The sequence below is a fragment of the Ranitomeya variabilis genome, chromosome 5, assembly GCF_051348905.1.
Source record: "Ranitomeya variabilis isolate aRanVar5 chromosome 5, aRanVar5.hap1, whole genome shotgun sequence".
NCBI classification, from domain to species: domain Eukaryota; kingdom Metazoa; phylum Chordata; class Amphibia; order Anura; family Dendrobatidae; genus Ranitomeya; species Ranitomeya variabilis.
Genome location: NC_135236.1, coordinates 661,727,813 through 661,752,979, shown reverse-complemented (window position 1 = coordinate 661,752,979; position 25,167 = coordinate 661,727,813). Strand labels below are relative to the sequence as shown.

General features: G+C 45.9%; 1 protein-coding gene across 1 annotated transcript in view; it reads right to left on the bottom strand.

The window, feature by feature from the left end:
* Positions 1-25,167, bottom strand: part of LOC143775147 (uncharacterized) — a 39,162-nt gene that overhangs the window by 12,825 nt on the left and 1,170 nt on the right. Inside the window, exons 2-4 of the mRNA XM_077262991.1 lie at positions 23,061-23,405; positions 13,601-13,674; positions 9,377-9,485 (exon numbers count right to left, since the gene is read on the bottom strand). Of these exons, the coding sequence (XP_077119106.1) occupies positions 9,377-9,485; positions 13,601-13,674; positions 23,061-23,405 (528 nt within the window). The remainder of the gene's footprint in view (positions 1-9,376; positions 9,486-13,600; positions 13,675-23,060; positions 23,406-25,167) is intronic.

Genomic DNA, 25,167 nt, shown 5'->3' with positions numbered 1-25,167 from the left:
TGCCATGAGCCTATTGTTTGTTATTTTAGGCCTTTGATAGCCTGTCTGCGGTCCCTACTTTAAATACTCCTCCACTCACCACCAGCTGCCTGCCCGTGTATCCATGTAACCGCTGTAAAACAGCCATGAGCCTATTGTTTGTTATTTTAGGCCTTTGATAGCCTGTCTGCGGTCCCTACTTTAAATACTCCTCCACTGACCACCACCAAGCTGCCTGCCCGTGTATCCATGTAACCGCTGTAAAACTGCCATGAGCCTATTGTTTGTTATTTTAGGCCTTTGATAGCCTGTCTGCGGTCCCTACTTGAAATACTCCTCCACTCACCACCAGCTGCCTGCCCGTGTATCCATGTAACCGCTGTAAAACAGCCATGAGCCTATTGTTTGTTATTTTAGGCCTTTGATAGCCTGTCTGCGGTCCCTACTTGAAATACTCCTCCACTCACCACCAGCTGCCTGCCCGTGTATCCATGTAACCGCTGTAAAACAGCCATGAGCCTATTGTTTGTTATTTTAGGCCTTTGATAGCCTGTCTGCGGTCCCTACTTGAAATACTCCTCCACTCACCACCAGCTGCCTGCCCGTGTATCCATGTAACCGCTGTAAAACAGCCATGAGCCTATTGTTTGTTATTTTAGGCCTTTGATAGCCTGTCTGCGGTCCCTACTTGAAATACTCCTCCACTGACCACCAAGCTGCCTGCCCGTGTATCCATGTAACCGCTGTAAAACTGCCATGAGCCTATTGTTTGTTATTTTAGGCCTTTGATAGCCTGTCTGCGGTCCCTACTTTAAATACTCCTCCACTCACCACCAAGCTGCCTGCCCGTGTATCCATGTAACCGCTGTAAAACAGCCATGAGCCTATTGTTTGTTATTTTAGGCCTTTGATAGCCTGTCTGCGGTCCCTACTTGAAATACTCCTCCACTCACCACCAGCTGCCTGCCCGTGTATCCATGTAACCGCTGTAAAACAGCCATGAGCCTATTGTTTGTTATTTTAGGCCTTTGATAGCCTGTCTGCGGTCCCTACTTTAAATACTCCTCCACTCACCACCAGCTGCCTGCCCGTGTATCCATGTAACCGCTGTAAAACTGCCATGAGCCTATTGTTTGTTATTTTAGGCCTTTGATAGCCTGTCTGCGGTCCCTACTTTAAATACTCCTCCACTCACCACCAAGCTGCCTGTGTATCCATGTAACCGATGTAAAACTGCAGTATTTTGCTTATAAAAAAGAAAATACTGGAGAGATATCAAATGCAGACATTTTAACATTAAAAACAAAAACACATACAACAAAAAACTGGTACAGTACAAAAATTGGCCACCAGCTACAAAAACTTTCTCCTGCAAGTAGTTAACTGAAAGGTTTTTTTCCATTGAAAACACAGATATGGCATCCACCGAGTGTTGTCCTGTCGCGTCTTCTTTATATTATTGCCAAGAAGCTGCAACTGAATAAAGCTGAGCTTCTACCTTCTGCCTCTTATTAACTGCTTTTTTTTTATAAAATTGGCTGTTCCGGCCTACTAAAGGTGAATGTCTGCCCCTGCCTGGTGTTGTCCTCAACTGAATAAAGCTGAGCTTCTACCTTCCGGCTCTGATTAACTGCAGTTTTTAAACACATTGGTGGTTCCGGCCTACTAACGGTGTCTGCCCCTGCCTGGTGTTGTCCTCAACTGAATAAAGCTGAGCTTCTACCTTCCGGCTCTGATTAACTGCAGTTTTTAAACACATTGGTGGTTCCGGCCTACTAACGGTGTCTGCCCCTGCCTTCTGTTGTCCTCAACTGAATAAAGCTGAGCTTTTACCTTCTGGCTTTGATTAACTGCTGTTTTTTAAAAAAAAATGGTGGTTCCGGCCTACTAACGGTGTCTGCCCCTCCCTGGTGTTGTCCTCAACTGAATAAAGCTGAGCTTCTACCTTCCGGCTCTGATTAACTGCAGTTTTTAAACACATTGGTGGTTCCGGCCTACTAACGGTGTCTGCCCCTCCCTGGTGTTGTCCTCAACTGAATAAAGCTGAGCTTCTACCTTCCGGCTCTGATTAACTGCAGTTTTTAAACACATTGGTGGTTCCGGCCTACTAACGGTGTCTGCCCCTCCCTGGTGTTGTCCTCAACTGAATAAAGCTGAGCTTCTACCTTCCGGCTCTGATTAACTGCAGTTTTTAAACACATTGGTGGTTCCGGCCTACTAACGGTGTCTGCCCCTGCCTTCTGTTGTCCTCAACTGAATAAAGCTGAGCTTCTACCTTCTGGCTTTGATTAACTGCTGTTTTTTAAAAAAAAAAATGGTGGTTCCGGCCTACTAACGGTATCTGCCCCTCCCTGGTGTTGTCCTCAACTGAATAAAGCTGAGCTTCTACCTTCCGGCTCTGATTAACTGCAGTTTTTAAACACATTGGTGGTTCCGGCCTACTAACGGTGTCTGCCCCTGCCTTCTGTTGTCCTCAACTGAATAAAGCTGAGCTTCTACCTTCCGGCTCTGATTAACTGCAGTTTTTAAACACATTGGTGGTTCCGGCCTACTAACGGTGTCTGCCCCTGCCTTCTGTTGTCCTCAACTGAATAAAGCTGAGCTTCTACCTTCTGGCTTTGATTAACTGCTGTTTTTAAAAAAAAAATGGTGGTTCCGGCCTACTAACGGTATCTGCCCCTCCCTGGTGTTGTCCTCAACTGAATAAAGCTGAGCTTCTACCTTCCGGCTCTGATTAACTGCAGTTTTTAAACACATTGGTGGTTCCGGCCTACTAACGGTGTCTGCCCCTGCCTGGTGTTGTCCTCAACTGAATAAAGCTGAGCTTCTACCTTCCGGCTCTGATTAACTGCAGTTTTTAAACACATTGGTGGTTCCGGCCTACTAACGGTGTCTGCCCCTGCCTTCTGTTGTCCTCAACTGAATAAAGCTGAGCTTTTACCTTCTGGCTTTGATTAACTGCTGTTTTTTAAAAAAAAATGGTGGTTCCGGCCTACTAACGGTGTCTGCCCCTCCCTGGTGTTGTCCTCAACTGAATAAAGCTGAGCTTCTACCTTCCGGCTCTGATTAACTGCAGTTTTTAAACACATTGGTGGTTCCGGCCTACTAACGGTGTCTGCCCCTCCCTGGTGTTGTCCTCAACTGAATAAAGCTGAGCTTCTACCTTCCGGCTCTGATTAACTGCAGTTTTTAAACACATTGGTGGTTCCGGCCTACTAACGGTGTCTGCCCCTCCCTGGTGTTGTCCTCAACTGAATAAAGCTGAGCTTCTACCTTCCGGCTCTGATTAACTGCAGTTTTTAAACACATTGGTGGTTCCGGCCTACTAACGGTGTCTGCCCCTGCCTTCTGTTGTCCTCAACTGAATAAAGCTGAGCTTCTACCTTCTGGCTTTGATTAACTGCTGTTTTTTAAAAAAAAAAATGGTGGTTCCGGCCTACTAACGGTATCTGCCCCTCCCTGGTGTTGTCCTCAACTGAATAAAGCTGAGCTTCTACCTTCCGGCTCTGATTAACTGCAGTTTTTAAACACATTGGTGGTTCCGGCCTACTAACGGTGTCTGCCCCTGCCTTCTGTTGTCCTCAACTGAATAAAGCTGAGCTTCTACCTTCCGGCTCTGATTAACTGCAGTTTTTAAACACATTGGTGGTTCCGGCCTACTAACGGTGTCTGCCCCTGCCTTCTGTTGTCCTCAACTGAATAAAGCTGAGCTTCTACCTTCTGGCTTTGATTAACTGCTGTTTTTAAAAAAAAAATGGTGGTTCCGGCCTACTAACGGTATCTGCCCCTCCCTGGTGTTGTCCTCAACTGAATAAAGCTGAGCTTCTACCTTCCGGCTCTGATTAACTGCAGTTTTTAAACACATTGGTGGTTCCGGCCTACTAACGGTGTCTGCCCCTGCCTTCTGTTGTCCTCAACTGAATAAAGCTGAGCTTCTACCTTCCGGCTCTGATTAACTGCAGTTTTTAAACACATTGGTGGTTCCGGCCTACTAACGGTGTCTGCCCCTGCCTTCTGTTGTCCTCAACTGAATAAAGCTGAGCTTCTACCTTCTGGCTTTGATTAACTGCTGTTTTTAAAAAAAAAATGGTGGTTCCGGCCTACTAACGGTATCTGCCCCTCCCTGGTGTTGTCCTCAACTGAATAAAGCTGAGCTTCTACCTTCCGGCTCTGATTAACTGCAGTTTTTAAACACATTGGTGGTTCCGGCCTACTAACGGTGTCTGCCCCTGCCTTCTGTTGTCCTCAACTGAATAAAGCTGAGCTTCTACCTTCCGGCTCTGATTAACTGCAGTTTTTAAACACATTGGTGGTTCCGGCCTACTAACGGTGTCTGCCCCTGCCTTCTGTTGTCCTCAACTGAATAAAGCTGAGCTTCTACCTTCCGGCTCTGATTAACTGCAGTTTTTAAACACATTGGTGGTTCCGGCCTACTAACGGTGTCTGCCCCTGCCTTCTGTTGTCCTCAACTGAATAAAGCTGAGCTTCTATCTTCTGGCTTTCGGCCTATACTATCAGATATTAAACTGCATTTGGCCTAGTAGTGTGGTTGGGCCCTTGAAACAGTGTCTGCTGCTCTTGGGTTTGCTACTCCACTGAACAAAGCAATGCCGCCTGTTTAGTCCTGTAACCAATTTTGAACTGCATTTAGCCTACTTTATTCTTTGGCCCTATATCTGTTTCCTCTTCATCCTGCCCATTGCCCAGCCACTGCTAGATGAGTCTGCTGGTACATTGACCTAGACCACTACATTCCCCTTGCACTCTACACAGCCAGAATCTGACCCTGCTGAAAGTAAGGTTCCCCTTCCCGCATGTTATACCACCTTACACAGGGACAAAGAGGAAGGTGCAGATGAAAGTGCAGGTTCCTTCATCAGGTGGGGGGGGCATACTCGTTGGCGACGTCACTGGCACAGGGCCCCTCAGAGTACGCAAAAGTGTCGCTGCTGGTGGGAGGCGCCCCCGCCATGCAAACACACATCGCTGTACTTTGAGGGGCCATGTGCCAGTGCCAATGCGAACGAGTGGCCCCCCCCCTGCTTGCTCAGGATCACAGCACTTGCAACGTTGAAATACTTACCTCTCCCTGCTCCACCGCCATGACACGTAGTCCATGTTTCCTGGGCCCACTAAAACCTTGAACCAGCCCTACCCCCACAACTTTTGCCAAATGACCCCCAATTTCCAGTGCCCAACTATTATTATAAAGTTAATTAAGATTGACACGCTTCAGAAAACAAGAATGGATGTTTTTGGCAGTAAAATGTGCACTGTAGGTGTTTTCCTGGCCTCCACTCACTGCCGGCTATGCTTCCCCATTGACTTGCATTGGGTTTCGTGTTTCGGTCGATCCCCGACTTTTAGCGATAATCGGCCGACTTCACTCGACTCGACTCTGGACTAAATCGGGTTTCACAAAACCAGACTCGATCTTAAAAAAATGAAAGTCGCTCAACCCTAGTGAAGGCTGATGCTCTCTCTAGGAGCTTTGTGCCTGACTCTCCTGGAGTCTCAGAGCCGGCTGGTATTCTTAAAGAGGGAGTAATCTTGTCGGCCATTTCTCCTGATTTGCGACGTGTGTTGCAGAGATTTCAGGCTGGTAGACCTGACCCTTGTCCACCTGACAGACTGTTTGTTCCTGATAAATGGACCAGCAGAGTTATTTCCGAGGTTCATTCCTCGGTGTTGGCAGGGCATCCTGGGATTTTTGGTACCAGAGATTTGGTGGCTAGGTCCTTTTGGTGGCCTTCCTTGTCACGGGATGTGCGTTCTTTTGTGCAGTCCTGTGGGACTTGTGCTCGGGCTAAGCCTTGCTGTTCTCGTGCCAGCGGGTTGCTTTTGCCCTTGCCTGTCCCGAAGAGGCCTTGGACACACATTTTCATGGATTTCATTTCAGATCTTCCGGTGTCTCAGGGAATGTCTGTCATCTGGGTGGTGTGTGATCGTTTTTCCAAGATGGTCCATTTGGTGCCCTTGCCTAAGTTGCCGTCCTCTTCCGATCTGGTTCCTTTGTTTTTTCAGAATGTGGTTCGTTTGCACGGCATTCCTGAGAATATCGTGTCTGACAGAGGATGCCAGTTTGTGTCCAGATTCTGGCGATCTTTTTGTGCTAAGATGGGCATTGATCTGTCGTTCTCGTCTGCCTTTCATCCTCAGACTAATGGCCAAACGGAGCGAACTAATCAGACGCTGGAGGCTTATTTGAGATGTTTTGTTTCTGCGGATCAGGATGATTGGGTGACCTTTTTGCCATTGGCTGAGTTTGCCCTCAATAATCGGGCTAGTTCCGCTACTTTGGTTTCGCCATTTTTCTGCAACTCTGGTTTTCATCCTCGTTTCTCCTCAGGTCATGTTGAGCCTTCTGACTGTCCTGGGGTGGATTCCGTGGTTGATAGGTTGCAGCGGACTTGGAATCGTGTGGTGGACAACTTGAAGTTGTCACAGGAGAAGGCTCAGCGTTTTGCCAACCGCCGCCGCGGTGTGGGTCCCCGACTTCGTGTTGGGGATTTGGTTTGGTTGTCTTCTCGGTATGTCCCTCTGAAGGTTTCCTCTCCTAAGTTTAAGCCTCGCTTTATTGGTCCTTATAGAATATTGGAGGTCCTTAATCCGGTGTCTTTTCGTTTGGATCTTCCTGTGTCGTTTGCCATTCACAATGTGTTCCATAGGTCTTTGTTGCGGCGGTACATTGTGCCTGTGGTTCCTGCTGTTGACCCTCCTGCTCCGGTCTTGGTTGAGGGCGAGTTGGAGTATGTGGTGGAGAAGATCTTAGATTCTCGTCTCTCTAGACGGAGGCTTCAGTATCTGGTCAAATGGAAGGGCTATGGTCAGGAGGATAATTCCTGGGTGGTCGCTTCTGATGTTCATGCGGCCGATTTGGTTCGTGCCTTTCACGCTGCCCATCCTGATCGCCCTGGTGGTCGTAGTGAGGGTTCGGTGACCCCTCCTTAAAGGGGGGGTACTGTTGTGAACTATACTTTTTGGCTCCCTCTTGTGGTCACTAGCGGTATGGCACTTGGATATTCTTTCCCCAGGTTGGTAGTCACCTGGTTCGTTAGACCCTGGGTGTTCCTATTTAAACTTCCTGGATTCTTAGTCCATTGCCTGGCATTAATGTAATCAGTCCTTGTCTGGTTGCTCCTGTCTACTGGTCCTGATTCTTGCAAGATAAGCTAAGTCCTGCTTTCTTATTTTTGTTCATTTGTATTGTTCTGTTTTTTGTCCAGCTTGTTCATAATGTGATTCCTGATTGTTCTGGAAGCTCTTAGGGGGCTGATATTCTCCCCCCACACCGTTAGTCGGTGCGGGGGTTCTTGGATATTCAGCGTGGATATTTTTGTAGGGTTTTTCGCTGACCGCATAAGTCCGCTTTCTATATTTCTGCTATTATATAGTGGGCCTCTCTTTGCTGAATCTAGTTCATACTTACGTTTGTCCTTTCTTCTTACCTCACCATTATTATTTGTTGGGGGCGTGTCTTTACTTTGGGGTACCTTTCTCTTGAGGCAAGTGAGGTCTGATTTTCTCTGAAAGGGTTAGTTAGTTCTCCGGCTGGCGCGAGACGTCTAGAACCAAAGTAGGTACGTTCCCCGGCTGCTATTAGTTGTGGGTTAGGATCAGGTATGCGGTCAGCTCAGTTATGAGCTGGTTTTTTATGTTTGCAGACTTTGCTGAAAACCCTGAGATCCTCTACCATTGGGATCATAACAGATAGAGACATTCTAGGGAGGAGCCAGAGGCAGACACATTCTAGGGAGGAGCTATAGGCAGACAGACATTCTAGGGAGGAGCTAGAGGCAGACACAGACATTCTAGGGAGGAGATAGAGGCAGACACAGACATTCTAGGAAGGAGGTAGAGGCAGACACACATTCTAGGGAAGACATAAAGGCAGACACAGACATTCTAGGGAGGAGATAGAGGCAGACACAGACATTCTAGAGAGGAGGTAGAGGCAGATACAGACATTCTAGGAAGGAGGTAGAGGCAGACACACATTTTAGGGAGGAGCTAGAAGCAGACACAGACATTCTAGGGAGGAGCTAGAAGCAGACACAGACATTCTGGGGAGGTGCTAGGGGTAGATACAGACATTCTAGGGCAGATCTAGAGGCAGACACAGACATTCTAGGGAGGAGCTGGAGGCAGACACAGACATTCTAGGGAGGAGCCAGAGGCAGACACAGATATTCTAGGAAGGAGCTAGAGGCAGACAGATATTCTAGGGAGGAGCTAAAAGCAGACACAGATATTCTAGGAAGGAGCTAAAGGCAGATACAGACATTCTAGGGAGGAGCTAGAGGTGGACACAGACATTCTAGGGAGGAGCTAAAGGCAGACACAGACATTCTAAGGAGGAACTAGAGGCAGACACAGACATTCTAAGGAGGAACTAGAGGCAGACACATTTCAGGCACGAGCTAGAGGCAAACACAGATATTCTGGGAAGGCACTAGAGGCAGACACATACATTCTAGGGAGGAGCTAGAGGCAGACACAGACATTCTAGGGAGGAGCTAGAGGCAGACACAGACATTCTAGGGAGGAGCTAGAGGCAGACACAGACTTTCTGTGGAGGAACTAGAGGCAAACAGACATTCTAGGGAGGAGCAAGAGGCAGATAAAGACATTCTAGGGAGGAGCTAGAGGCAGACACAGGCATTCTAGGGAGGAGCTAGAGGCAAACACAGACATTCTAGGGAGGAGCAAGAGGCAGATAAAGACATTCTAAGGAGGAGCTAGAGGCAGACACAGACATTCTAGGGAGGAGCTAGAGGCAGACACAGACATTCTAGGGAGGAGCTAGAGGTAGGCACAGACATTCTAGGGAGGAGCTAGAGGCAGGCACAGACATTCTAGGGAGGAGCTAGAGGCAGGCACAGACATTCTAGGGAGGAGCAATAGGCAAACACAGACATTCTAGGGATTAGCTAGGTGCAGACACAAGTGTCAGAAGAGTTTTTTTGTAGAGATCCTCCGCACTGCTGAGGTACTGCAAACGTTAGTCCAAGATTGTATTTAATCAATATGTTTGCGGTTTTATTATTCTAAGCATTTTGAAGTTACAAGCACTTCTTCAGGATTCAACCACATGTGGTTAGAGCGTACAAATATGGATTGTCCAAACTAAACAACCCCTTCAACATATAAACATAATCTATGAGAAAATAGCTTCACAGCAGCACATGGTAGATGGTAAGCGGGAAGGGCAATGTAAAATATCTAATAGGCCCCCATCTGCCTTGAGACGGGTAGCTTGTATTTGGTAGAAGGGATTTTGAGCCCCCTCAGTTGCCATGGCCTAGACGTGACCACCATCTCTGCACCTGCTTATTGCTACTCCCCGTCCCCTTTAAATGTATTAGATATTACTTTTTATGACTTTTTTGTTACTTACATATGTATAACACAACTGTAGTAAGAAGTATGGCAGCCAATATAAGACATATTAAATAGAAATAGGCCTCATTATTCCAAATCTGGGGATCAGAACTTGGTGATGATGCCTGTAATAAAAATGTAATAACATAATGACAATAGAATACACTTCAATGCTAGGTTTCAAGTGTATTGATGCCACTAGATGGCGATACTTTCACATGCCACGTTGCCATCTTTGGACATCTCAATTGATAATGATAATTAAACAGTTGTTTCCGAAAAAAAAAACAAGTTATCCCTTATGCATAGCATAGGTAATAAGTTATTGATTGATGGGGGTCTGATCGAGATCAGGGCTTTGGAAATCTGTTTTGAATGCAGCAGAGGTGCTCATGCGTGGCCTCTGCTCTATTCATTGTCTATGGAACTCTCGTAAAAAGCTGAGTACAGCACTGCTCTTGGTGGTCCCATAGACAATGAGTGGAGAGGAGGTTGAGCTTGTCAGGACAGGGCTGCAGAGCTTTTTCTCAGGGTCCCAACGACCAAATCTAGAGGCCCAATGGTTGTACTGCCAACAATCAGCACGTTCTCCCTTAATCCATGGATAAGGGATGGGTTTTTTTCTTCTGGGGGGACACTTTAATATTTAATTCCTGTGTTCTGCTTATGCTGTAGTTGACATTAGCATTATGAATTCCGTTTTTCTGTTCTGTTATACAAATAGGAAACAAATCTGTCACAGGACAGGCACATAAAATCCTGTTGGACTCCATTTATTTTCATGAGCACTATTGTGTTTTTTTTAAAGAGTAACCGTCATTTTAATTTTTATTTCATAAATCAACAATAAGCAATTTTGTAATATATCTTATCAGAGAAATCGACTTCTCTCTCCTCTTGGACCGATCTTTTACTGTAAATTCCTGGGTAAAATCTGTATTAAGTGAAGAGTAGACAGATTTATCCATTACTGAGATAAGAGATGACAGTTGGTGCTTATAAAATTCTATGGACATGGGGAGGAGCTAGAGGCAGACAGGCATTCCAGGGAGGAGCTAGAGGCAGACACAGACATTCTAGGGAGGAGCTAGAGGCAGACACAGACATTCTAGGGAGGAGCTAGAGGCAGACACAGACATTCTAGGAAGGAGCTAGAGGCAGACACAGACATTCTAGGGAGGAGCAAGAGGCAGACACAGACATTCTAGGAAGGAGCTAGAGGCAGACACAGACATTCTAGGGAGGAGCAAGAGGCAGACACAGACATTCTAGGGAGGAGCTAGAGGCAGACACAGACATTCTAGGGAGGAGCTAGAGGCAGACACAGACATTCTAGGGAGGAGCTAGAGGCAGACACAGACATTCTAGGGAGGAGCCAGATACACATTCTAGGGAGGAGCTAGAGGCAGACACAGACATTCTAGGGAGGAGCTAGAGGCAGACACAGACATTCTAGGGAGGAGCTAGAGGCAGACACAGACATTCTAGGGAGGAGTCAGATACACATTCTAGGGAGGAGCTAGAGGCAGACACAGACATTCTAGGGAGGAGCTAGAGGCAGACACAGACATTCTAGGGAGGAGCTAGAGGCAGACACAGACATTCTAGGGAGGAGCCAGACACACATATTTTAGGGAGGAGCTGGAGGCGGACACAGGCATTCTAGGGAGGAGCTAGAGGTAGATACAGACATTCTAGGGAGGAGCCAGAGGCAGACACATTCTAGGGAGGAGCTAGAGGCAGATAGACATTCTAGGGAGGAGCTAGAGGCAGACACAGACATTCTAGGGAGGAGCTAGAGGCAGACACAGACATTCTAGGGAGGAGCTAGAGGAAGACACAGACATTCTAGGGAGGAGCTAAAGGCAGACACAGACATTCTAGGGAGGAGCTAGAGGTAGACACAGACATTGTAGGGAGGACATAGAGGCAGACACAGACATTCTAGGGAAGAGCTAGATGTAGACACAGACATTCTAGGGAGGAGCTAGAGGCAGACACAGACATTCTAGGGAGGAGCTAAAGGCAGACACAGACATTCTAGGGAGGAGCTAGAAGCACAGACATTCTAGGCAGGAGCTAGAGGCTGACACAGAGATTCTAGAGAGGAGCTAGAGGTAGACACAGATTCTAGGGAGAAGCTAAAGACAGACACAGACATTCTAGGGAGGAGCTAGAGGCAGACACAGACATTCTAGGGAGGAGCTGGAGGTAGACACAGACATTCTAGGGAGGAGCTGGAGGCAGACACAGACACTCTAGGGAGGAGCTATAGGCAGACACAGACATTCTAGGGAGGAGCTAGAGGCAGACACACACATTCTAGGGAGGAGCTGGAGGCAGACACAGACACTCTAGGGAGGAGCTAGAGGCAGACACAGGCATTCTAGGGAGGAGCTAGAGGCAGACAGACATTCTAGGTAGGAGCTAGAGGCAGACACAGACATTCTAGGGAGGAGCTAGAGGCAGACACAGACATTCTAGGGAGGAGCTAGAGGCAGACACACACATTCTAGGGAGGAGCTAGAGGCAGACACAGGCATTCTAGGGAGGAGCTAGAGGCAGACAGACATTCTAGGGAGGAGCTAGAGGCAGACACAGACATTCTAGGGAGGAGCTAGAGGCAGACACAGACATTCTAGGGAGGAGCTAGAGGCAGACACACACATTCTAGGGAGGAGCTAGAGGCAGACACAGACACTCTAGGGAGGAGCTAGAGGCAGACACAGGCATTCTAGCGAGGAGCTAGAGGCAGACAGACATTCTAGGGAGGAGCTAGAGGCAGACACAGACATTCTAGGGAGGAGCTAGAGGCAGACACAGACATTCTAGGGAGGAGCTAGAGGCAGACACAGACATTCTAGGGAGGAGCTAGAGGCAGACACAGACATTCTAGGCAGGAGCTAGAGACAGACACAGACATTCTAGGGAGGAGCTAGAGGCAGACACAGACATTTTTCTGCAAATTCTCCTGAATAGACAGTTACAGTTTTCCATAGAATGTTATAAGCACCAATCATCTGTTATCTCAGCAATGGGAAAATCGGTCTTCACTGAAGGGATGTTGACTCATGAACTGAGAATTTGTAAAATGAATGATCAATCAAGGAACAGAAAAAAATCAGTTTTCCTGGATAAGATGTAGTACAATTTTTCTTATTTACATATGAACTATTGATTTCTGAAAAATACAGTATATATAAAACGACAATTACTCTTTAAAGGGAATCTGTCAGAAGGATCAAGTCACCTAAGCCCACTGTATGGGCACACAGGTCATAGGAAGTTTAATATGGTGATGTCTTATTTCAGAAAAACACACATTTTTCTTAATATATAGATGAGCTGTTGAGATTTATGTGCCGGACATAGACCTTTTTGAGAATCTGCCTTCAGAGGTTATTTTTAATGAGAGGTGTTTTTACCAGTGAGAGACGTAATGTCTGACAGTCAGCTCTCCTGATCTCACTGCAGAGTTGTTTGTGATTACAACTAACACTGTATAGCAGAGCTGAACTTTGTCTCATTACAAACACATTGGCAGCTGAAGTTGTCTTCTCATTGTGCTTCAGCTTCCTTCTCATAGGTAGTCAGTCTTTGGAAGAGGGGCAGTATAGCAGAGCTTACAGCACTATGAGAGCTGCAGCGGCAGATGTGTTTGTAATGAGACAAAGTCAGCTCTACTGTTCTATGTCAGTTGTAATCAAGCTCAGTTCTGCTGTGAGATCAAGAGAGCAAACTGTCAGTCATTACATGTCTCACACTGATCACTGGCTTCTTTCATTAAAAATTAGTTTTGGGGGCAGATTCTCAGGGAGATCTAGGTCCGGCTCATAGATCTTAACAGCTCATTTACATATTGAGAAAAAGCATGGATTTCTCTGGAATAAGACATGACAGATATCATGGTATCATTGAACTCAGTTTCATATGACCTACATGCCCGTATAGATGATGAATTCTCCTAAGAGATGCTCAAACATAGGTTTGAACGAAGTCTTAGACACATACATTCTCAGAAATTAGGTTCACTGCTATAGGAAGCCAATGTATATCATTTAGCCAATACACAGAGTGAAAGTGACTCCGCCAGAGAAAGAGGAACTACGTCTGGAAGTTCTGCACTAATTTAGCTCTGTAATATTGTCTGTCTGCACTTGTTTGTAGACTGGAGCCCTGGGTGTAAAGTATTTTTCACAAAAGCACCAATTACATAAATCCTGACTAGTCAATTAAGAACCTGAGTCGTGTTGGTGAAGGTCTCGGGGATAGGCAGGCTGGTTTGCGGTTCCCCGTCATCTTCATGATCTTTCTCTGGAAAAGGAAAAACAAGATTTTTAAAAATATTTTCTATAATATTTAACATGTAACTGTCACTTCAGAAGAACTTTGTGTCTGCCTCTAGCTCCTCCTCCTTTCCTATCCATAGAACTTCATGAGCACCAACTGTCATTTCCTATCTCAGAAATATCAAAATCTGGATTCACTGAAGACACTTTTGATCCGTGAGTTGAGAGTGAAAGATCAGTCCAAGAAGACAAAGAAGCAGATTTCTCTGATAAACATACTGTATATTACAACATAGTATGAATAGTCTGACACCTCCACAAGTAAGGTAAACCCTCTGCTCAAGATAATACTGTTTAAAAAGGTTAATCTTCAAGTTCAGAACATCTGTGTTATCATCTGCATATAGAGGTGTTGTCAGTCATTGTAAAGGAGGAGGAGGTGAGCTGTGACATCTCCTATTGTGAATGGTGGATCCTGTGTTATCTACTGTATATAGAGGTGTTATCAGTCATTGTACAGGAGGAGGAGGTGAGTTGTGACATCTCCTATTGTGAATGGTGGATCCTGTGTTATCTACTGTATATAGAGGTGTTATGAGTCATTGTACAGGAGGGGGAGGAGGTGAGCAGTGACATCTCCTAGTGTGAATGGTGGATCCTGTGTTATCTACTGTATATAGAGGTGTTATCAGTCATTGTACAGGAGGAGGAGGTGAGTTGTGACATCTCCTATTGTGAATGGTGGATCCTGTGTTATCTACTGTATATAGAGGTGTTATGAGTCATTGTACAGGAGGGGGAGGAGGTGAGCAGTGACATCTCCTAGTGTGAATGGTGGATCCTGTGTTATCTACTGTATATAGAGGTGTTATCAGTCATTGTACAGGAGGAGGAGGTGAGTTGTGACATCTCCTATTGTGAATGGTGGATCCTGTGTTATCTACTGTATATAGAGGTGTTATCAGTCATTGTACAGGAGGAGGAGGTGAGCTGTGACATCACCTATTGTGAATGGTGGATCCTGTGTTATCTAATGTATATAGAGGTGTTATCAGTCATTGTACAGGAGGAGGAGGTGAGTTGTGACATCTCCTATTGTGAATGGTGGATCCTGTGTTATCTACTGTATATAGAGGTGTTATGAGTCATTGTACAGGAGGGGGAGGAGGTGAGCAGTGACATCTCCTAGTGTGAATGGTGGATCCTGTGTTATCTACTGTATATAGAGGTGTTATCAGTCATTGTACAGGAGGAGGAGGTGAGTTGTGACATCTCCTATTGTGAATGGTGGATCCTGTGTTATCTACTGTATATAGAGGTGTTATCAGTCATTGTACAGGAGGGGGAGGAGGTGAGCTGTGACATCTATTGTGAATGGTGGATTCTGTGTTATCTACTGTATATAGAGGTATCATCAGTCATTGTACAGGAGGGGGAGGTGAGCTGTGACATCACCTATTGTGAATGGTGGATCTTGTGTTATCTACTGTATATAGAGGTGTTATCAGTCATTGTACAGGAGGAGGAGGTGAGTTGTGACATCTCCTATTGTGAATGGTGGATCCTGTGTTATCTACTGTATATAGAGGTGTTATGAGTCATTGTACAGGAGGGGGAGGAGGTGAGCAGTGACATCTCCTAGTGTGAATGGTGGATCCTGTGTTATCTACTGTATATAGAGGTGTTATCAGTCATTGTACAGGAGGAGGAGGTGAGTTGTGACATCTCCTATTGTGAATGGTGGATCCTGTGTTATCTACTGTATATAGAGGTGTTATCAGTCATTGTACAGGAGGGGGAGGAGAGCTGTGACATCACCTATTGTGAATGGTGGATCCTGTGTTATCTAATGTATATAGAGGTGTTATCAGTCATTGTACAGGAGGAGGAGGTGAGTTGTGACATCTCCTATTGTGAATGGTGGATCCTGTGTTATCTACTGTATATAGAGGTGTTATGAGTCATTGTACAGGAGGGGGAGGAGGTGAGCAGTGACATCTCCTAGTGTGAATGGTGGATCCTGTGTTATCTACTGTATATAGAGGTGTTATCAGTCATTGTACAGGAGGAGGAGGTGAGTTGTGACATCTCCTATTGTGAATGGTGGATCCTGTGTTATCTACTGTATATAGAGGTGTTATCAGTCATTGTACAGGAGGGGGAGGAGGTGAGCTGTGACATCTATTGTGAATGGTGGATTCTGTGTTATCTACTGTATATAGAGGTATCATCAGTCATTGTACAGGAGGGGGAGGTGAGCTGTGACATCACCTATTGTGAATGGTGGATCTTGTGTTATCTACTGTATATAGAGGTGTTATCAGTCATTGTACAGGAGTGTCATGATCTCTGCAAGCAGAGATCATAGCAAGCCTATAGAGGGACAAGCTCTCGGAAGATGGAACTATACTGACCATGAACTAAGCCTGCCGCGCAACTAGAAATAGCCAGGTAGCATTTCCTATTTATTGCTAGATGCCCAGCTCTGGCCTAAGACCTAAATAGCTAGCAGAGGGAAATATAAGACCTGGCTCACCTCTAGAGAAATATTCCAAAGAAGACCGTAGCCCCCCACATATAATGACGGTGAGTTCAGATGAAACAACAAACGCAGCAGGAAAATAGTCTTAGCAAATTTGAGGTCCGCTTACTAGATAGCAGAAGACAGATAGTATACTTTCATGGTCAGCAGAAAAACACTAACAAAACACCATCCAGAGATTACCTTAAACTCTGGCATTAACTCATAACGCCAGAGTAGCAATCCCTGATCAACGAGAGCTTTCCAGACACAGTAACAAAACTTCAGCTGTGAACTGGAACAAATAGGCAAAACGAAACATGGACAAAAGTCCAACTTATCTAGTAGTTGTCAGAAGCAGGAACAAGCACTGAGAGGCATCAGATAACATTGTTGACCGGCAAGAAACCACCAGAGAAATGAGCTTAAATAGCGACACCCACTACTGATGGAACCAGGTGAAACAGGAAAGAGGATGACAAGTCCAATTCCACAAGCGGCCACCGGGGGAGCCCAGAATCCAAATTCACAACAGTACCCCCCCCTCAAGGAGGGGGCACCGAACCCTCACCAGATCCACCAGGGCGACCAGGATGAGCCCTATGGAAGGCACGAACAAGATCAGAAGCATGAACATCAGATGCATTGACCCAAGAATTATCCTCCTGGCCGTAACCCTTCCAGTTGACCAGATACTGGAGTCTCCGTCTGGAAACACGAGAGTCCAAAATTTTCTCCACAACGTACTCCAACTCACCCTCAACCAACACCGGAGCAGGAGGCTCAACTGAAGGTACAACAGGTACCTCATACCTGCGCAATAACGACCGATGAAAAACGTTATGAATAGAAAAGGACGCAGGGAGGTCCAAACGGAAAGAAACAGGATTAAGAATCTCCAATATTCTATAAGGGCCGATGAACCGAGGTTTAAACTTAGGAGAAGAGACCCTCATAGGGACAAAACGAGAAGACAACCACACCAAATCTCCAACACAAAGCCGAGAACCAACACGACGATGACGGTTGGCAAAACGCTGAGTCTTCTCCTGGGACAACTTCAAATTGTCCATAACCTGCCCCCAGATGTGATGCAATCTCTCCACCACCGCATCCACTCCAGGACAATCCGAGGATTCCACCTGACCGGAGGAAAATCGAGGGTGAAACCCCGAATTACAGAAAAACGGGGACACCAAGGTGGAAGAGCTGGCCCGATTATTGAGGGCGAACTCTGCCAATGGCAAAAAAGCAACCCAATCATCCTGGTCAGCAGAGACAAAACACCTCAGATATGTCTCCAGGGTCTGATTAGTCCGCTCGGTCTGGCCATTAGTCTGAGGGTGAAAAGCAGATGAAAAAGACAAATCTATGCCCATCCTAGCACAGAATGCCCGCCAAAATCTAGACACAAATTGGGTACCTCTGTCAGAAACAATATTCTCAGGAATACCGTGCAATCGGACAACATTCTGAAAAAACAGAGGAACCAACTCAGAAGAAGAAGGCAACTTGGGCAGAGGAACCAAATGGACCATTTTAGAGAAACGGTCACAGACCACCCAGATGACAGACATCTTCTGGGAAACAGGCAGATCTGAAATAAAATCCATCGAGATGTGTGTCCAAGGCCTCTTAGGAATAGGCAAGGGCAACAGCAGTCCGCTAGCCCGAGAACTACAAGACTTGGCCCGAGCACAAATGTCACATGACTGCACAAAGACTCGCACATCTCGTGACAGGGAAGGCCACCAGAAGGATCTTGCCACCAAATCCCTGGTACCAAAAATTCCGGGATGACCTGCCAATGCAGAAGAATGTACCTCAGAGATGACTCTACTGGTCCAATCCTCCGGAACAAACAGTCTATCAGGCGGACAACGATCCGGTCTATCCGCCTGAAACTCTTGCAAGGACCGCCGCAGATCAGGAGAAACGGCCGACAAAATTACTCCCTCCCTAAGGATAGCTGTGGGTTCAGCATTACCAGGAGAGTCCGGGTCAAAACTCCTAGAAAGGGCATCTGCCTTAACATTCTTAGAACCCGGTAGGTATGACACCACAAAATTAAAGCGAGAAAAAAATAAAGACCAGCGCGCCTGTCTAGGATTCAGGCGCCTGGCAGTCTCAAGATAAATCAAATTTTTGTGGTCAGTCAATACCACCACCTGATGCTTAGCCCCCTCTAGCCAATGGCGCCACTCCTCAAACGCCCACTTCATGGCCAAAAGCTCCCTATTCCCAACATCATAATTCCGCTCTGCGGGCGAAAATTTGCGAGAAAAGAAAGCACAAGGCCTAATGACGGAGCAGTCGGAACCTTTCTGCGACAACACTGCCCCAGCTCCGATCTCCGAAGCGTCAACCTCAACCTGAAAAGGCAGATTCACATCAGGCTGACGTAACACAGGGGCAGAGGCAAAACGGTGCTTAAGCTCCTGAAAGGCCTCTACAGCATGAGGGGACCAATTAGCAACATCAGCGCCATGTCTGGTCAAATCAGTCAGTGGTTTAACGACATCCGAAAAACCAGCAATAAATCGGCGGTAAAAGTTGGCAAAGCCCAAAAATCTCTGAAGACCCTTTAGAGAGGAGGGCTGAGTCCAGTCACAAATAGCTTGCACCTTGACGGGATCCATCTCAATGGAAGAGGGAGAAAAAATATACCCCAAAAAGGAAATTTTCTGGACCCCAAAAACGCACTTAGACCCCTTCACACATAAAGAATTAGACCGCAGAACCTGAAAAACTCTCCTGACCTGCTGGACATGAGAGTCCCAGTCATCAGAAAAAATCAGAATATCATCCAGATATATTATCATAAATTTATCCAGAAAATCGCGGAAAATATCATGCATAAAAGACTGGAAAACTGAAGGGGCATTAGAAAGACCAAAAGGCATGACCAAATACTCAAAGTGGCCCTCGGGCGTATTAAATGCGGTCTTCCACTCATCCCCCTGCCTGATCCGCACCAAATTATACGCCCCACGAAGATCAATTTTAGAGAACCACTTAGCACCCTCTATACGAGCAAACAAATCAGTAAGCAATGGCAATGGGTATTGGTACTTAACAGTGATCTTATTCAGAAGCCGATAATCAATACATGGTCTCAAAGAGCCGTCCTTTTTTGAGACAAAGAAAAACCCAGCTCCCAAGGGAGAAGAAGATGGACGAATATGTCCCTTTTCCAAAGACTCCTTTATATATTCCCGCATAGCAGCATGTTCCGGCACAGACAGATTAAACAAACGACCCTTTGGATATTTGCAACCCGGTATCAAATCTATGGCACAATCGCACTCACGGTGCGGAGGTAACGACCCAAGCTTGGGTTCGTCAAAGACGTCTTGATAATCAGAGAGGAACTCAGGGACTTCAGAGGGAATGGACGACGAAATAGAAACCAAAGGTAAGTCTCCATGAATACCCTTACATCCCCAGCTCAACACAGACATTGCTCTCCAGTCCAAGACTGGATTGTGAGACTGCAACCATGGCAATCCCAGTACCAAATCGTCATGTAAATTATACAGCACCAGGAAACGAATAATCTCCTGGTGATCCGGATTGATACGCATGGTTACTTGTGTCCAGTATTGTGGTTTATTATTAGCCAATGGGGTGGAGTCAATCCCCTTCAGAGGAATAAGAGTCTCCAAAGGCTCTAAATCAAAACCACAACGATTGGCAAAGGACCAATCCATAAGACTCAGAGCGGCGCCAGAGTCAACATAGGCGTCCGTGGCAATGGATGACAAAGAGCAAATCAGGGTTACAGACAAAATAAACTTAGACTGAATGGTGCCAATGGAAACAGACTTATCAAGCTTCTTTGTACGCCTAGAGCATGCTGATATAACATGAGTAGAATCCCCACAATAGAAGCACAATCCATTCTTCCGTCTAAAATTCTGTCGCTCGCTCCTGGACAGAATTCTATCACACTGCATACTTTCTGGCGTCTTTTCCATAGACACCGCCAGATGGTGCACCGGTTTGCGCTCCCGCAGACGCCTATCAATCTGAATAGCCATTGTCATGGACTCATTCAGACCTGCAGGCACAGGGAACCCCACCATAACATCCTTAACGGCATCAGAGAGACCTTCTCTGAAAGTTGCCGCCAAGGCGCACTCATTCCACTGAGTAAGCACAGACCATTTACGGAATTTTTGGCAGTAAACCTCAGCTTCGTCTTGCCCCTGAGATAGTGCCATCAAAGTTTTTTCTGCCTGAAGTTCCAAATGAGGTTCCTCATAAAGCAAGCCCAAGGCCAGAAAAAACGCATCCACATCGCGCAACGCAGGATCCCCTGCTGGCAATGAGAAGGCCCAATCTTGAGGGTCACCCCTGAGCAAGGAAATCACAATCCTAACCTGCTGAGCAGGGTCTCCAGCTGAACGAGACTTCAGGGACAAATAAAGCTTACAATTATTTCGGAAATTCTGGAAGCTAGCTCTATTCCCTGTGAAGAACTCCGGCAAAGGAATTCTCGGCTCAGATACTGGAGCATGTACCACAAAATCTTGTAAATTTTGTACTTTCGTGATGAGATTATTCAAACCCGCAGTTACACTCTGAAGATCCATTATTGTCAGGTGCACACAGAGCAATACAGAGATTAGGAGGAGAGAGAGAAAAAAGACTGCAGCAAGGCAAACTGGAGGGAAAAAAAAAAAAAAAAATTCCAGCAGACTTCTTATAACTCTCCTTTCTCAACCTGGGTGTTTAACACTTTATTGGCCGGTCAAACTGTCATGATCTCTGCAAGCAGAGATCATAGCAAGCCTATAGAGGGACAAGCTCTCGGAAGATGGAACTATACTGACCATGAACTAAGCCTGCCGCGCAACTAGAAATAGCCAGGTAGCATTTCCTATTTATTGCTAGATGCCCAGCTCTGGCCTAAGACCTAAATAGCTAGCAGAGGGAAATATAAGACCTGGCTCACCTCTAGAGAAATATTCCAAAGAAGACCGTAGCCCCCCACATATAATGACGGTGAGTTCAGATGAAACAACAAACGCAGCAGGAAAATAGTCTTAGCAAATTTGAGGTCCGCTTACTAGATAGCAGAAGACAGATAGTATACTTTCATGGTCAGCAGAAAAACACTAACAAAACACCATCCAGAGATTACCTTAAACTCTGGCATTAACTCATAACGCCAGAGTAGCAATCCCTGATCAACGAGAGCTTTCCAGACACAGTAACAAAACTTCAGCTGTGAACTGGAACAAATAGGCAAAACGAAACATGGACAAAAGTCCAACTTATCTAGTAGTTGTCAGAAGCAGGAACAAGCACTGAGAGGCATCAGATAACATTGTTGACCGGCAAGAAACCACCAGAGAAATGAGCTTAAATAGCGACACCCACTACTGATGGAACCAGGTGAAACAGGAAAGAGGATGACAAGTCCAATTCCACAAGCGGCCACCGGGGGAGCCCAGAATCCAAATTCACAACACAGGAGGGGGAGGAGGTGAGCTGTGACATCACCTATTGTGAATGGTGGATCCTGTGTTATCTACTGTATATAGAGGTGTTATCAGTCATTGTACAGGAGGAGAAGGTGAGCTGTGGCATCACCTATTGTGTATGGTGGATCCTGTGTTATTTACTGTATATAGAGGTGTTATCTGTCATTCTACAGGAGGAGGAGGTGAGCTGTGACATCATCTATTGTTAATGGTGGAGCCTGTGTTATCTACTGTATATAGAGGTGTTGTCAGTCATAGTACAGGAGGAGGTGAGCTGTGATATCACCTATTGTGAATGGTGGATCCTGTGTTATCTACTGTATATAGAGGTGTTATCTGTCATTGTACAGGAGGAGGAGGTGAGCTGTGACATCATCTATTGTGAATGGTGGATCCTGTATTATCTACTGTATATAGAGGTGTTATCTGTCATTCTACAGGAGGAGGAGGTGAGCTGTGACATCATCTATTGTGAATGGTGGATCCTGTGTTATCTACTGTATATAGAGGTGTTATCTGTCATTGTACAGGAGGAGGAGGTGAGCTGTGACATCACCTATTGTGAATGGTGGATCCTGTGTTATCTACAGTATATAGAGGTGTTATCTGTCATTGTACAGGAGGAGGTGAGCTGTGACATCCCATATTGCGAAAGGTGGATCCTATGTTATCTACTGTATATAGAAGTGTTATCAGTTATTATACAGGAGGAGGAGGTGAGCTGTGACATCACCTATTGTGAATGGTGGATCCTGTGGTATCTACTGTATATAGAGGTGTTATCAGTCATTGTACAGGAGGAGGAGGTGAGCTGTGACATCACCTATTGTGAATGGTGGATCCTGTGTTATCTACTGTATATAGAGGTGTTATCTGTCATTGTACAGGAGGAGGAGGTGAGCTGTGATATTACCTATTGTGAAAGGTGGATCCTGTGTTATCTACTGTATATACAGGTGTTATCAGTCATTGTACAGGAGGGGGAGAAGGTGAGCTGTGACATCACCTATTGTGAATCGTGGATCCTGTGTTATCTACTGTATATAGAGGTGTTATCTGTCATTATACAGGAGGAGGGGGTGAGCTGTGACATCACCTATTGTGACATCACCAGTTATAAAACTGAGGACTAAGAACACTACACGTGTTCGAAATGCGTCCAGTTATTCAAGACATTCCTTCCCCCTGTATGCACTGGTTTGTCAAGCAGCTTACTTTATAAATTTGTCCAAATAAAGACTTTCGATTTTATTTCCTGAGCTGGATACCTTCATTTTCATGCACAAAAAAAACATTTGACAAACAATAGGTCATTTTCTGATAACACATTTCCTTTAAGGGAGAAGTGTTTGTTCTACTTGGTATTATGTGCCTTTAATAGTCACCTGAGAGAACACTTACTTTTTTTGATCTGCAAAGACACATGTTCCTTCTTATCATTGAATGGTCCAGGGATCTCCACACGGCAGCAGTAGGTTCCTTCATGATCTTCAGTGGCCCCGGTGATGGTCAGGGACACGTTCCCCTGACTAATGTTCCCCAGTAATTGGTATCTATTACATTTCCTCCAAGTCACATTTCTGCTGTCAGCCTCAATAATCTGATTCTTACAATAAATATTGGTACAGCTGCCCCGTCCCCAGCACATGTTGTAGGTCCCTTTGCTGGTGGAATAATTGCAGGGTAACGTTGCTGTTCCATTAGTTAATCCAGTCACGGTCACATGTTTAGCCAATACATTCACAACTGCACATTAAAGAGATTTGTAAGAATTTAGACATAAAGTACAAATAAACATTGATCATTGCCTTAATTTTATGCAGTAATTTCCCCAAAACAGGTTGCCCCCAACTTTAAGAAGCAATTTGTACTCCGGATGGACGCCTGAGAAGTCAGATTAGGAGCGGTCCTTTCTCAGGAGATACACAGAGAGGAGCATCCTGGTAGAAAAGGAATGTTTGCCATAAAGTGGGCGGTGGACACATTGCAATACTATGATCTAGGGTGAAAATTTCAATTAGTGTCAGATCATCCCCCACTCAAGTGGATCAGGAAGAAAAAGGGGGAAAGTGCTTGTGTTACCCACTGATTTCAAGTCCAGAGGGATTTCTGCTTCCATATAGATCATAGAGCCCACAGTTACTTGGTAATGCCAATGCCCTCTTGAGAATCTCATGTCTAGTTGTAGAAGGGGACAAGCACACAGCTATTGGCAGAGGGGGGAGGTATGTAAGGTGGCTGTCTGACACCTAGTGGGGAGATAAACTTGAAGTAATGCTTTAGTAAATATAGGACTAAAATTGGGAAAATACTTGTGTTACTCGCTAATTTCAAGTCCAGCGGGATTTCTGCTTCCATATAGAACATAGAGCCCACACTTACTTGGTAATGCCAATGCCCTTTCAAGAATCTCATGTCTAGTTGTAGAAGGTGCCAAGCACATGGCTATAGACAGAGGGGGGAGCTATGTAAGGTGGCTGTCGGAGACTTAGTGGTTGTGAGATAAACTTGAAGTAATGGTTTAGTACATATAGGAACTAAAACGGGTTAATTGGTCATGACAGATTGATTGTGAGCAGCTGATGAGTTGGGAGTGACTGCTGCTCACCATATCTCCACCCCTAGGTGCAGTTTACTTTGTAAATTGAGAGCTGTTTGTCTCACAGGTGTCTGTGTGTATGGAGGTGGGCAGATCTCCTGGATTGAATACCTTTGCTAAAGGACTAAGGGTACTGTCACACAGTGGCACTTTGGTCGCTACGACGGTACGATCCGTGACGTTCCAGCGATATCCATACGATATCGCTGTGTCTGACACGCAGCAGCGATCAGGGACCCTGCTGAGAATCGTACGTCGTAGCAGATCGTTTGGAACTTTATTTCGTCGCTGGATCTCACGCTGTCATCGCTGGATCGTTGTGTGTGACAGTGATCCAGCGATGCGTTCGCTTGTAACCAGGGTAAACATCGGGTTACTAAGCGCAGGGAAGCGCTTAGTAACCCGATGTTTACCGTGGTTACCAGCGTAAAAGTAAAAAAAAACAAAAAACGTACATACTCACATTCCGGTGTCCGCCAGGTCCCTCGCAGTCTGCTTCCCGCTCTGACTGACTGCCGGCCGGAAAGTGAGAGCAGAGCACAGCGGTGACATCGCCGCTGTGATCTGCTTTCACTTTACGGCGGCACTCAGTCAGAGCGGGAAGCAGACTGCGAGGGACCTGGCGGACACCGGAATGTGAGTATGTACGTTTTTTTTTTTTTTTACTTTTACGCTGGTAACCAGGGTAAACATCGGGCTACTAAGCGCGGCCCTGCACTTAGTAACCCGATGTTTACCCTGGTTACCCGGGACCTCGGCATCGTTGGTCGCTGGAGAGCGGTCTGTGTGACAGCTCCCCAGCGACCACACGACTTTCCAACGATCACGGCCAGGTCGTATCGCTGGTCGTGATCGTTGGAAAGTTGCAGAGTGTGACAGTACCCTTAGAAGCTTAACTGTTAGCCAGGC